The sequence below is a fragment of the Teleopsis dalmanni genome, chromosome X, assembly GCF_002237135.1.
Source record: "Teleopsis dalmanni isolate 2A chromosome X, ASM223713v2, whole genome shotgun sequence".
NCBI lineage: Eukaryota > Metazoa > Arthropoda > Insecta > Diptera > Diopsidae > Teleopsis > Teleopsis dalmanni.
Genome location: NC_051848.1, coordinates 44,211,228 through 44,226,584, shown reverse-complemented (window position 1 = coordinate 44,226,584; position 15,357 = coordinate 44,211,228). Strand labels below are relative to the sequence as shown.

At 29.8% G+C, this 15,357-nt stretch overlaps 1 protein-coding gene across 5 annotated transcripts; it reads right to left on the bottom strand.

Annotated features, from left to right (window-relative positions):
- Positions 1–2,945: 2,945 nt before the first annotated feature.
- LOC119662737 (putative uncharacterized protein DDB_G0282133) lies at positions 2,946–15,025 on the bottom strand. 5 transcript variants are annotated; one of them, XM_038072474.1, is made up of 2 exons: positions 14,838–15,025; positions 2,946–10,032 (listed from the first exon to the last, which is right to left on the bottom strand). In XM_038072474.1, exon 2 carries the CDS (start codon positions 9,977–9,979, stop codon positions 3,293–3,295), a length of 6,687 nt encoding a protein of 2,228 aa, XP_037928402.1. In that variant the 5' UTR covers positions 9,980–10,032; positions 14,838–15,025; the 3' UTR covers positions 2,946–3,292. The 5 variants fall into 5 exon arrangements, with proteins under 5 accessions (XP_037928402.1, XP_037928405.1, XP_037928403.1 ...); XM_038072477.1 differs by lacking the exon at positions 14,838–15,025 and adding an exon at positions 14,496–14,542; XM_038072475.1 differs by lacking the exon at positions 14,838–15,025 and adding an exon at positions 13,643–13,750.
- Positions 15,026–15,357: the final 332 nt, after the last annotated feature.

Here is a 15,357-nt window from a genome sequence, read left to right as displayed (position 1 = left end):
TTTTAAAAATATGAAATTAGACATAATACACTTTTTTGACGTTCGCAGCTTATGAATATATAAACCAATTAAAATTAAATTATATCCATTAATTGCTCAGATACTCAACTGTTATTGAAAATAATAGTAATGCCAATTCAACGATTAATCGATTAATCGATTAATCGATCAATTGATAAGAAAGAAGCCAATTTTTTAAATTGACTCTGACGTCATTATTTAATTGTTAACATTATAAAATATTTTAAATTATATATTCATTATGAGTATGAGTATATGAGCAATTTTTACTGTATTTTATTTATTATGAGATCACTCAGAACAAATTAGTTCGATTATCTGAGATTAATTCTTTTTTCTGGACTGTTTTTAGAGATATTCATATTATAAATAAAGATACAATTTTTAATTGATTTTTAATGATTTTTAAATTTGTCAAAATTTGTTGCAATGCTTCTGATACAAAATTAAATCACTTGCAATTTGTTAAAAAGGATCTTACATATAAAAATATTTAAATATTTTCAACTAAGTATCATACATTTTTTTTTTATATATATACGTCAAATAAATAAATGTCTCTATAAATGTGTTATTTAAATGTATACTTTTCCTGCTTACAATTTTTCAAATTGGTCTTAAATTAATATATATAATCATTTATAATTTATCATTTATCATTTATCATTTTTACAATTTTTATCTATATATTTCTTTATATAATTTAGTATTTAGTAATTTATTTAAATTGTGTAAATTAAATTAACAACGAATTTTAAAATCACTTGACAGTCAAACACTTAGTGCAATTATGAATTCAACACAGAAAAATTTATAGACTTAAAATCTAAGGAATTAAATTAATATTTACTTATTACATATATGTATGTATGTATGTATGTATAAATAACAATTTTGGATGCCTTAGCTTACTTTAACAATATATAAATGTAAATATAAATATAAAACAACACACTATAATATCTACCCCTTTTATACATACGACAATATAATAAAACATTTATTTTTATTTTTAATAATTTTTTTTTGTTTTTCTTTTTTATAAATATAGAAATCAAATATGAGATATCCAATTTATGGAACTATATAATCAGGCTTAAAAGGTTTTCCTTCTTCAATCTTAGTTCTTACAAATATACGACATAAAGAGATATTAATAATTATTTTATTTATTTTGTTGTTTTGCTGTTTTTTGATTTTTTTTTTTTTTTTGCAATGCGCAAAGTTGAATAATATAAATAATAAAACTGCAAGAAGAGAATAGTGCTTATACCAGTAAATATATGCAGACTTTGATAATTGATTATTATAAAATACATAAAAATAATAATAAAATTTATAGAAAAATTAAAAATAAGCATTAAGCAAAACAGTATTAGTAACAGCAAGATTCGTAAAAAAAACAAAAACAAAAAGAAAACAGTACCTCCACTGACAAGTGTAAACAGTTTCAAGAAGAACCGGGCTGTACGACCCGAAGCCCCATTATTGTTATTGTTAACCGCTGGAATCTGCTTGTAAAATCCCTTTGGGTGATAGTGAACGGCACTTTGTTGTGATTGACGGCTGTTGTAGTTGACGAGTGCCTCCGGCCGTTCTTGGAACCTATCGAAGCCACTCATCGAGTTGTAACGAAAAAGTGACATTTAGCGCTCCCAAAAGGAATTACATAAATACATCCCTTCACAGGAGTAAACATACATCAGAGAGAGAGAGAGAGATCAAATGTTATATAGCAAATTGAGCATTAGTTCGGAACACTAAGATATATGCACAAATGTCTGCGATCGGATCTAAGTCCCGAAGTTACACGTCAAATTCGACGACAAAGTGCCGAAGTTCGCCACACACACAAGGGACTACACACAAGCAGTTCCTTGCGGATTACAACAGCAACAATAACAATTTTCTACAGACTTCTCTGTTGATGTTCAGTTAATAGTAATTATATGAAAAGTAGTAGTTATATATGAAAAGTTGATCAATCATCAATGATATTCGGTACTGTTATTAAAAATGCAGATTTTCTTCTATTTCCTCCTTGAAGATTTTTTTCATAAAGCGTTAACTGAGTATAGCAGTTAAGTTAACGGTCCTTTGTATATATTTTTGTATATAGGTTCGAAGACAAAAAAGCACTATGGAAAGATATGGCTTTATTGGCAGCAAAATATTGAAAGAAAAAGGCTATATATAAGTTAAGCGCAAACTAAAATAAAGAAATATTGCAAAATTAATAAATATTTAATATTGTTAAATGTTTAATATTGCAAGATACTCACTTAGTTGCACAAATATCAAAACTGTTACATTTTGTATTATCTATTGAGACTGCAGTTAGGAGGAGGACTAACGAGTTCTTAGTTTTTGATGCTTGCTTGACCATTGACGCTTCGAACCAATTATGGACAATTAAATAATTCTTGTTTTTTATAGACTGTTGTTAAGCAGGTTGTACGGATAAACTTTTCTAGGTTTTATGTAGTATATTTTTGTTTTTATAAGAGTGTAAATAATGAAATGTATATTTCTGGTACCCAATTTAAATATGAAACATAGCACAAACACAAACTGATTTTAATCAGTTAGATCATCAGTTTGATCATCAGTTTGATCATCAGTTTGATCATCAGTTTGACCATCAGTTAGCATGGAGTGCTAGTTTCGACGGGTCTTAAATGCAAAGTTAAAAATACTTATTTTGAATTTATATGTAAACAACAAATATCGGCAATTCTAAGCAAAGGACATAATACATATTTAAATACTTTTTTTTTTCTTCTTTTTTGGTATTAATTTCTGTTGAAGCAACATAATGCAGATGGGTTAATAATTTTGATCCCGGTAATATTAAGTACTATAAAAATTTTTTCGATTTTGGAATTATAATTATAATTGAAAAAATTATTAAATTTAAATTATTTAATTATTAAACTATGATAGAGTTTTAACATTACCAAAATGAGTGTAATGCCGTCAAATTCAAACAGTATAGTGGGTTTAGAACAAATTTGTTAATATAAGTCTTTGAAGTACGTTTCCCATGTCTTTTTCAGTTTTTTATATTACATATTATAAATTGAACACATAATTTCAACATAGAAATTCATACAGAAGAACAAATCGAACAAAACAAAAAAAAAATATATATATATAGAGAAAGAAAGCCTGTGCTTCTATGATGTACATATAAGTACATTAGCAGCACATTCATATCTATCTATATCTTTACATAAAACTTGTACGGATAGTATCTTCTTGTACTTGAAACTTAGCGATATTTCTTACTGAACTGCCGTCTATACTTTTTTACAATACATTTAGCATAATAATGTTTTGGTATATTTCTTTGTACATATTTTTCATGCAAGTATTTAAAAAACTTTTCATATTTAAACTTTTTATAATTATCAGGTACAATCTCTTCATGATGTAAAAGAAACGGTAATGTCAGACAGTCATAATTAAATTCTTCAAGTGGTGCCATTGCATTAGTAGATATTGATTTTGTTGATGCTGATGTGGATGTGGGTGTGGATGTGGATGTGGATGTTGATGATGACAATCTTGATGTTGTCATTGATGAGGATGATATTGTAGCTGCAACTGTATCTGATGCTGTTATTGATGATGATGAAGTTGATGATAATAATGATAATGTTGATGATGATGTTGAAGATGATGTAAATGTTGATGTTGATGATGTTGAAGTTACTGTTCCATTTTTACCTGTTGTTGTTAATTGTCTTGAATTATTATTAACAATATCTTTTTTTATTTTATTACTATTACTGTTGTTACTACTGTTACTATCGTTTTTTTTATATTCGTTAATATCTTTATCGTTATTTAAATTAATATTTAAGTCATCACCGCTTAATATTTCAATTAATTGCAATACATTTTGCCTATCAACATTTTCTGTTTCATTAGCTGCTGTATCATTAGGATTAGTTGCCTCATTATTCTGTGCATTCTCGATTACGCTTAAAACGTTCTTATTCATATCACATTGTAAAACGTAAACATCATTATTACTATTTAGTATCTCTTCTAAGTTAATTAGTAGTACATCTTGAGCTGCCTGCACATTATCATTTGCATTGTTACATTTATTTACATTTGTATTTGCATTTAATTTTAGATTATCATTTATATTCTCGTTGGAATTGATTTTGGATATATATTTTGTCTCTGGAGTTTCCTCATCGACTTGACTATACATTTCTGCTAAAGCCTCCTCAACGGTTAAGTAACACGAGTTCGTTATTGAAGTACCATCGTCTTTTTTATTTGGTTTTTGATTGGAGTTTTCAGGAACTTCATTTTTTTTTTGGAATTCTGCTGTTGTGCCAACCTGTAAGGAACTATTCAAGGCAATATTACAAAGGTCACTTAACTTTGGTAAAATATTTTTACACATAATTCCATCATCTTCTTCTTTCTTTTCGAAAAGTAGTTTTTGTGTAGGGGATTGTAAAGGAATTTTTGAAATGGTTTTTGTTGTTGTTGCTGCAGGTGTTGTACCCTGTATTATGGAAGTTGATTTACTTCGACGAATTTGCTTTTTATTTCTTCCTATTTTCGAACGAAGTTTTTTTTTAACTTCCAATAGCAATTGATGTTTCATATGATGTTTTTTAATATCCAATTGTTTTTGCAAATATTTTAAACAAATTTTCTTTCTTAACTTAATATACAATTTTCTTTGTACAGCTTGTTTTGCTTGCTTTATTATAATTTTAGATATCCCACACTTCCTTGTCTTCCTTTTAAATTCGCTATTCTGTATGATATCAGAGGAAGTATTCATTGTGAATATGTGTTGTTCACTACATACTTTCATATTGTCCATATTGGTACTTTCGGGTTTGGTTGCATTTTTACGAAGATCCTTTTGTATATTCTTCTTATTAACTTTTCTTTTATTACCACACTTTTGCTTCAATACAAAGTTAAATATTCTATTCTTTATGATTTTTCTACGAATTTTCCAATCATTAGAATAAAACCTCACATATTTCTTCTTTATTTTTATTACATATTTAATTTTCTTCAAAAGTCCTTCCCATTTTTGAAAGGGAAAGTCATGTTGAAATTTATTTTTAAAAGCCGCAAATTTTAAACCATCATTTGAACGCGGTTGAGAATTTGTTATAACTTTGACATTAACCTCTCCCTTGTCAGTACAATAATTATCATTAGAATTTATATCTGTATTGATAAGAGATTCTTTGTCATTATCATCGTGCCTGTTCAAAGAACAAGTCATCAGTGTGTTTGGATTTTTAACACTATCATTAAGCAATGCTGACAAGTCTTTTTCTTTTTCTTTATTTTTATTTGTTGCAGTCAAATCGACAACTTCATTCGTATCCATAGCATTAACATCTAAACTATTTAAATCCCCATTAACTTTTACATTTGAGAAAAGCAGATTAACACAACCGTTTTCTCTATTTGCAAATTCAACTTTTTCATCTTTATGCGGCATTGCTTCATCCAAGCACTTCTTTTCAAATTTATCAAATTTATCAAATTCGTTATTTAAATCTACGAAATCAGTTCTATCTTTCTCTGGTATTATACCTATAAGCTCATTATCTTTAGTATTCAATTTAGTATCTTTTTCTAACAACACTTCAGTGTCTTGTTCACGTGTATTCTTTATTTCATCGATTGCAGGTTGTTTTACTACGGCATCTTCAACAGTCTCAGGCTCACATGTCTCTTGCTTGAAAGGATCTACATATTTAACTCCTGAAAGATTCTTAAATATGCTTTGGCGAAAGGCTGGGGTATTTAAAATTGTTATGCTGAGACACTTGAGCGTTTTTGGATTGAATCGTAATCCGACATTTGCGGCGGGAAAATACTTCTTTGCAGAATTTCGCTTTATTAAGGGCAAATGTCTCTCTTTCAGCATATTAATGTGTTGTCGTACAAGCAATGATCTGTTTATTTTCTTTTTATTCCACTGATAACGATGACGGTTCTTCAATGTTTTGTAAAACGGTGATTTGCATTTTTCGTATTTTGTTTTCATATCTGTTAATGTATTATATTTCCTTTTAAACATGGGAAAAGATTTCTTCACTTTGCGTACATTTTCCATGCACTCTAATGATATATCGTCTAATGTATTTAATGTATTGGATTCGAATGTGAATGGTTTATAATTTTCATCCTTCAATATATTTTGAGATTCATTCGTTTCTTTCTTGTCTTCCATAATTGTTGAAGAGAGTTCTGAAAATTTGCTATCCGTGTCTGTAGCTGGTGCCGGAGAAGAAGATGTTGTCGTAGCGTTGCTTTTATCTTCTATGCTCTCAATTAATTTCCGTTGCCGTTTATAGAATTTTGAATATTCTTTCACATTTAGATCAGTAAATTCACTATCAGCTTGGCTTTGTTGGATAGTATTTGTGAAGCTATTCGGTTCTAAAATGTTTGAGAATTCTTCATTTTTGTATTGTAGACCTATAAAGTCTCTTCCCTCTGCTATACCTACAGTGTTGTTTTCTATGTTCTCAACACTTGGAGCGGCATTATTATTTGTATTTAATATGCTCGTATCTAAACAATTTTTTAAACTGTTTTCACTTTTATTAAAAACATTTGAGCCGCCATTTTCATAATTAACGAAATTTACATTTTTATTGTTATTATCCATCGTGGAAATATTTCCTCCAACGCTTTCTATTTTATTTATAAAGGTTTCGTATTCCTTTTCAAAGGTCGATTCATTCGATTGGCTTATGTTATCCATTTCAATATTACTTAAAGCATGTTCAGTGCTGCTAAACAAATTTTCCTGTCCCATTGTATATAGTGCCGAAGAACTATTCTCGAGTGGAAATTTGATGTCATCATTTGGAATTTCATTGCTATACAAAGCATTTTCAAACTTATTATTACTGTTATTATTTGGTTCTTCCGTAGGTTGGTTTGGATTTAAATTATAACTATCCAAATCCTGTTTAATATCTAGTTCAGCAAATTCAGAATTTGGCATAAAGATTGATTTTTGGTTTAATAGATTTTCATTACCACCATTTATTTCAGTATCATCCTTCAGTGGATTCTTCGTTTTAGTTCTCTTTATTTGTAATTCATCAAGTTCTTTCTCAAAATCAAAATTTTCAAAGGGTAAGCTCTCTTCAATCTGTGTTGGCATTCCTGTTGGCATTCCTGTTGGCATTGCTGTTGGCATTGCTACTGGCATTGCTGTTGGCATTCCTGTTGGTATTCCTGTTGGCATTGCTACTGGCATTGCTGTTGGCATTCCAGTTGGTATTCCGGTTGGCATTACTGTTGGTATTTCCATATTTTTACTCTCTATTGTTGAAGACAATTCTATTGGTTGTATGTCTGACGTGGACACTGGAGTCACTGCACTGCTAGGCTTCTCAATATCAATGATTATATCGGGCAAGTTTATATATTGACTAGTCTCTACTTCAACTGCACCATCTACTGTTATGCCAACATGAATTTTAGAACGTGTGTTCAGTGTGTTCTTGAATTGGTTTTCAATAATTTGCTTCGCATGCGACTGTATTTGTATTTTCTGTTCTGTGGCACAAATGCTTGGAGTCCGATTTGGCGATGGTACTTGCATGTCTTGAGGTTGAATTTGTTTTACCGGTTGTACTTCATTATTATAATAGCGATTAATGTTATCTACATTTTGCATGTTTTTATGATAAAGAAACGATTCTGTCTCCGGGTTCAAACACTGATTATCAACAAATGATGATAGCTCATTATTAACGGCGCAATCCTCCTCATCATCATTCCAAGTTGAAAGGAAATCGCGTAAACTTAGCTTTTTTGTGGAGTTTAAGGATTTCTCAATATCTGCGTTTAGATTATACGGACTTGATTGACTTAGATTGGCCACAGCAGTTGCAGACGACAAATCATAATTGGAAGCATGTTGTTCCAAATTTGACACTGCTGACAACTGCTGCATGCTGGAATTGGTACTGCTGGTTGATGGAGATTTTTGATAATCGTATTGTAATTTATCGGAATATTCACTGCATGTTCTTTGTTGAGCCAATTCTTTACCTTTTACATTATAACATAGCGCGGATGTATGTTGTTGTTGTTGTTGTTGTTGCTGTTGGTTTTCTAAATTCATTTTTTTATATTGATTTTGTTGTGTATATTGGGCTGTATCGACTTGATCCATTTGATTGGAATAAGTGTTAAACTTCGTTTGTAAATTGCTGAGATCATTACAATATCCAGTTGGATGTTCTAACGGCAAGGAAACATTTGTATTAGTGTGCAATGCTTGCGGGTTATTAGAGCAATAAGTTGGGTTTGAAGTTGGGTAGTTATAGTTTGTATGTACCTGTGCATCTATTGAAACATTTCCATACATATCATTCGAGTTCTTCAATTTATTATTCAAAGTGTAATCGTGAGCACTGTTATATTTATTATTATTATTAGTATTGTTATTGTTGTTGTTGTTGTTGTTGCAGTTTTTATCATTACTTTCGAAATGATTCTGTTGGGTTGTTTGCTGCTGTGCTTGGATAGACGGACCGTTATGTCGTGCAGATGGATAAAAAGAATTTTCTTGCGAGAAAGTTGGCTGCAAGTAACAGTTCTGATGCGCCTCTGCTATAGCCGGTGTAGTCGTTTCTGCGTGAGTTGTATAATGCCTTGCCGTATTGGGATGAGACAATATTTGATGTTGCTGTTGAAAACGGTCTGCGATTGGTGGTATATAGGAATGTGTAGCAGGCCAGACATTTCGAGTTGTTGTTGTGGGCATATATTGTTGATGATAATATGAACTGTATTTATCATATTTTCCATATTTGTCGGCCGTAAAAAGTGGTTCGCGAGATTGACTTGCTTGAGGCAAATAAGCAATATTTGAAGATCCCATTGATACTCCTGGAATTTGTCCCGTTGTTGGTAGTGAACGGCAACTGTTGGCTGAAAGTTCTAGATTCCAATGTAATGAGCTTGAATTCCGATATGCTTCTGAGTTATCGGTTACATAAGGAGTTTGCTGAGGTGTTGTTGAAGAATATGGTATTGCATTGAAGGAAGTTCCTGGTAATGGCGCTTTTTGAATTGTTGACGTTGGAGAATACATATACTTATCATATTTATTAAAATATGAATTACAATTGTTTGCACTATAAAAGGAATTTGGGGGTCGAGGTGGTATTGTTGTGAATGGTTTAAGTGCAGCAGAAGCGTAAGAAACATCTTGAAAACGTGACTTTGCAGCGGCATAGTATTTTTGATGTTGATAGGAAAGGTTAGCAACATTTTGTAAATGATTATTGTAGCTGCCATATTCATTACAATCTTTTGGCAATTTTGTTGGTAATTTATAATTGTATGGATCAATATAACCAATTGGTGCGGTTTGAGTGGGTAAAGTTTGCGCACAAAATGTTGTAGGGGCTTGAGGTTTATTATTGAAATTATAATAATTATATATATTACTACTATTATTATTATTATTATTATTACTATCGATTGCATTATTATTAATAGGTGAATTAATATCAGCTGGTGTATTGTACTGTTGCATATCTAAAGTCATTTTGGTATGAGTTGCTAATTTATCAACCGGCCCCGCTCCGTGTAAATGTGAAAACTTTGGTTTAGTAAGTTCCGCACCAGCAAATTGATAATTATTTTCAATATATGGATCACACACATTATACTGATGCTGTTGTAATCTTTGGGATTGTCCTGCTGATGAATACGTATAATTTTGGTTATACGATTGATGATGTTGAACTTCTTCTGCAGCTTGATAGCTCTCATATTGAATAGGAACTGAAGCTGATCCGGGTACACCTAGTATATTATTGGTGCTTAAAGCTCCAACACTTTTAAAGCTGTTGGTAATTGAAATTTGATTGTTGTGTGCGAATCTGTCTTGAACATTTGCGATTGTAGCTGCTGCCGAATCCATTTGGATTTATACAACATAAGGTAGTTAAATAGATGGGCTTGTTTTAACAGTTTCTGTAATAAAAGGAATAAAGTTAATTATTAAATATTTATTTGAATGTTCAACGATTAATTTCAATAGCTAATAGCTAATAGCTAATTAAAGAATCATAAAACTTTATTATTAAAGCATAAAGTTGTTGTTGGTCTTGTTGTTGACTAAACCTGCGGATATCTATCGAGCAGGTATCATGAAATGAATTACAAATACGTATACATGGATGAAGAGGTTGGTAGTTGAAGGTAGTGTAAGAGGAAAGGGGGTTGTTAAGAAGCATGAATGGATGAGCGGTGAGTTGAATTTCAATTCAATCAAGATGGATCAAGTCAGAGATATCTATAACTTCAATTGTACCCAAGTTAACAGATATGATATGATATGATATGATAACATATGGACGACATCATGGCATATGACTATATCCTGACCTCAACTTAACTAGGACAATTCTTGCTGCACATAGAAGCCGTCATCCTTCTTAGGGGATATTAGACGGAAGCCTATTACATTGGTGTGATTGGTTACTGCAATGTTCAGTACTTTAAAGAAACTAAATAATTATAATAAAGTATCTTTATTAGTACCGATACATATTAGCATACAAAAACGCGTGGCACCGCTAATTTGATTCATTTGTAGGATGTGCATATGTGCAACCGAATGAGGAGATACCGTTGGTCATGTCCATCATACATTTACAAAACATTTTAAACTTTGACAAAGGTTTAAGGTAATTTTTAAAATTCTGAGTTTCTTATACGATAAAACAATGAGCCAAGAGGACTTGGTGGATCTAGATAGAGGACTAACTTAATATTTTCAAAGCAGAACACAAAATTTTGAATATAATAAAATTTTTTTATTCAAAGTATTTAAATATGGTATCACGATAAATCATTGAGGAATTCGAACGCTAAAAAAATGTTTTGTTTTTATTATTCTAAATATTTGCAATCTGTTTTTAATAAATAATAAACACATTTTTTGTTATAAAAACAGACAGAAAAATTCAATCTAAAATTATCTATCATACTAATAAAAGGTAGTTATAATGCTTTAATTTGTTTAAAACTACATATGTTATTCAGTTGATTCACAGCTATTTTATTCATTTAATGGCTTACATTTTTTATGTATTTCTTGCTAATGATTTAAGTCAGAGAATGGACTCTGTATCTTTGAAGGGCACACAATAGCTAGCAGTTCAAAATCCCACCCAAAATATTAACTATTATAATAATAATAAATTAATAACGCAATATAAGTAAGCGTATTAATATAAACAGATATCAACAAATAAATTCTTAAATATATATGGGCTCTGTATCTATGAAATGAAATAGATCTATAGGCCGCAGTGCAATATCCCTTCCAAATTAATAACAATTATAATAATAAATCAATGATGGAATCGAAGGAAACGTATTATTATAAGAAGATATCAACAAGTAAATACTTTGGTACACATTAGTTGTAGTTCAATATGGATTGTAAAATGGGACATGCGCAGTAGGCCGATTAGGTATCGGTATATCATTTTTATCAGTAAGCCTGCAATTTCTACAGATTGTAACTTGTAACTATTTAAAAATAATGGAAAAAAAGGAAATTCTTTTATGTGGTACCTGGTTTAAGAACCAGGTACCACATATATAACTCTATATCAATATATGATATTATTGGAGAGTTCACAAATTTTTTAGTTCTTGAAATATAATTCTAGGCATGCATATACTGTAGATTCTAGTTAAATATGGTCATCAAAAATCAAGTTATCTGAACAGAGAGACTGCTATATCATACACATACTGAAAATCAAGTTATCTGATCAGAGAGACTGCTATATCGTACACATACTGTAGGTTCTAGTTGAATATGGTTATCAAAAATGAAGTTATCTGATCAGAGAGACTGCTATATCATACACATACTGAAAATCAATTTATCTGAACACAGAGACTGCTATATCATACACATACTGTAGGCTCTATTTAAATATGGTTATCAAAAATGAAGTTATCTGATCAGAGAGACTACTATATCATACACATACTGAAAATCAAGTTATCTGAACAGAGAGACTGGTATATCTAACACATACTGTAGGTTCTAATTAAATATGGTTATCAAAAATCAAGTTATCTCATCAGAGAGACTGCTATATCATACACGTACTGAAAATCAAGTTATCTGAACAGAGAGACTACTATATTATACACATACTGTAGGTTTTAGTTGAATATGTTTATCAAAAATGAAGTTATCTGATCAGAGAAACTGCTATATCATGTACATACTGTAGATACCAGGTTAATTTGTCCTTCAGAAATTAATCACGAGGTACCACCATATTTTGTTTGTAAGGCACTGTTATAGCAAAAATGGAATTAACTAATAAAACATATACATATGTATATGTATGAATATATATATTGATATATATGCAATGGGTGGAACACATGACACATTAACGTGTTCCAGTTCCGAAAGGACCTTAAGAGCAGTATGTGAATGTGTATGCGAATGTGAGTGCAATAATTACATGTTAGAATATGTTTAGTTGCAATTATTTTTTTTTGTTCATGACAAGTAATATATTTTTGCTATATTCAATTAAATTTAAAAACACGATTTCAGTGTAAAATATAGATAAATCTTAACAATTTTCCGATATTTAAATGTAATTACAAAGGGGTAAACGGACAGACAGACGGACAAGTACAAATCCTGATTATGCGATATAATTGTGTAGGATGTCCTTTGTACGCATTTTCTGTGTTATACATAAATTATACTGTAGGTAGCAATAAAAAAAATTTGTGTCACAAACAAAAACAAAAACAAAAACAAGAACAAGAAAAAAGCAAAAACAAAAGCAAAGTACATTCAATTTGTTATTGCAGTGTATCTACACCGCGCATGCATGGGGAAGTGCTCGTGTATGTATGTACAGCAGCTTTTCAGCTCATTGCATGCATACATACATACATATGTACATATGCTTAATAAGTTAATTGAAAATGTAATTAATATGAAAATTTAAAACAAAACACAAATCCACAATTAATTTCACGATATGCCGTGAAATTAGAATGCCGTAAAAATGCCGTATTTGACAAAATAGAAAAATATCGTAAGCTTGTAAAATTGTTATTAAATACAATTAAAAAAAAAAAAAAAACTGTACATATTGTATGTATGCGCATATGTGTGTATGTATGTTGTGACATAGAAAAACCTAGTTTTTAATTATGTTGAGTTGTCCCCTTGCCCATCTGTTCAATTTAATTTACATATTGTACATTACCAAAGCAAATATATCAACATTTGACACACTCCAGAAAGCTTTATATGCACATTTAGTAAATAATGTAAATAATCCAAATAATCCAAATAATGTAAATAATGTTAAACACTTTAAAAACACTCATGTAACACAATTAATTATGTACATAACAAATTATTTATGCACAACCCTCCGCGGGTAACGGTGTACACGGTATGTATGTGTGTGTGTGTTTGTGTCAAATAACAAAAGTTGCAACCTCGCATATGTTTCAAGTTCCAATGCGTAATTCCAGCTTTAATTTAATATCCATAAAAAGTGCTTATTTCACAGTTTACCACAATTTCCATTTGCAAATGTTTATCATTGCAATTTATTTTCAATTTTTAATAACTGTTTATGGTTATTTTCTACTGCGAAACTTCTGTCAACCTTTCTGCATTTACTTTATATACACACAAAATGCTTGAACGCTCCAAAAAACTCGCGTACACTCACAAATCACACTCACACACAGAGCTTAAATTGTTTGGATTATTAAAACAAGTGGTTGCCGTGGTGTTGTATGGTATTTCTGTCATAAAAGGGATCACAAAAAAAAAAAAAAGTGCCGGTAAGTGCGTGACAGTGCACCAAAACAGGGTTTCACACCGTTTTTAAATAGTTCAACAATTATTTAGCATTTTAAATATTCTAAAATATCTGTTATTTTTTTTTTTTTGTTTCTCATTTTAAATACATATTATATACATATGTATGAGATATGACTATTGCAAGAACATTTTATGTAAAATAGTTTGCAATAAAATCATTGTTTCGAAAATGTTGGCAGCAATTTTCAAGTTTTGTTCATGAACTTTCACTGCACAGGGTACACAACAAAACACAACAACACAACACAGCACAGGGCATAGCACAACATAATATGCAAATTCTACAGGCGACACAAAATAAATAAATTCATGCACATTTACATTTCCATTTTCATTTCCATTTTCATTTCCATTTACCCGTGTGTTTCTAGCAATTTGAGGGATTCAAAAATTTAAAGAGGCACTCACTCAAAAGAAAAATTGAAAATAAAAAATATTACAAAAACAAATAAAAATGTATATGGAATACTTCAAAAAGCAAACTGATAGATAAATACACATAAAAAAATAGAGCATTCATTAAGCTTATTCTGATTACCTGTATTTGAACATATTGAATTTGATATTACATATTTACAATTATAAATTTTTACAAAAATAGTTAAAACAAAAACTACCGCATTATAATTCACCTTAACTTATATCGAGCAAAATGTCGTTTTAATTCAATTTCATCATTTTTATTTGCAAAATATTTTATTGTTTATATTCCCACTATTTTTATTTGCGTTGTGCACTGTTGAACTCCCAATAAGAACCTTTTTGTTTTGTGTTATTTACATAGTATATATGTATATACATACATTTATATATATACATACATACATATATACCTGCTTGCATACCAAAAAGAAAATATCTGTTTTGTTATTTCACTTACACGAGCTTTTAAAGCATTTCCATATTTTTTTATTTGATATTCTTAACTATAGAGCCTTGTGTTTTTTTACACATAGCTCGTATAGTTGTTTTCGGTATTAAAATAAAATTTTTTTAAACGTCAGCAAAAATTTATTGTACACAAAATGAAAACGTTTTTTCGTTAAACGTACACGTAAAGCTCATCATTCAAAATGCAAAACAAAATCACTAATGATAATCATTACATTCTATTTATTTAGAATCTTCATACGAAATGAATATATCGATAATGTAGTTAGAGTTCATCTACTGTGTTATCTACCCATTTCCTATCAATTACTTTTACACACAGACTTACAATAAAATATATAAATTATTTTTTATTGATATTTTGGGTTCAATAAGATTTTTAATGAATTTAATAATTTAATTGATTCAGGCTTACAATTATACTACTTAAGTTAATTTGTAATTTTAGTGCTTATATTATTTAAAATTTTTACAATTAAATTAATTAAGCTGTGTGCAAATTCGAGTAA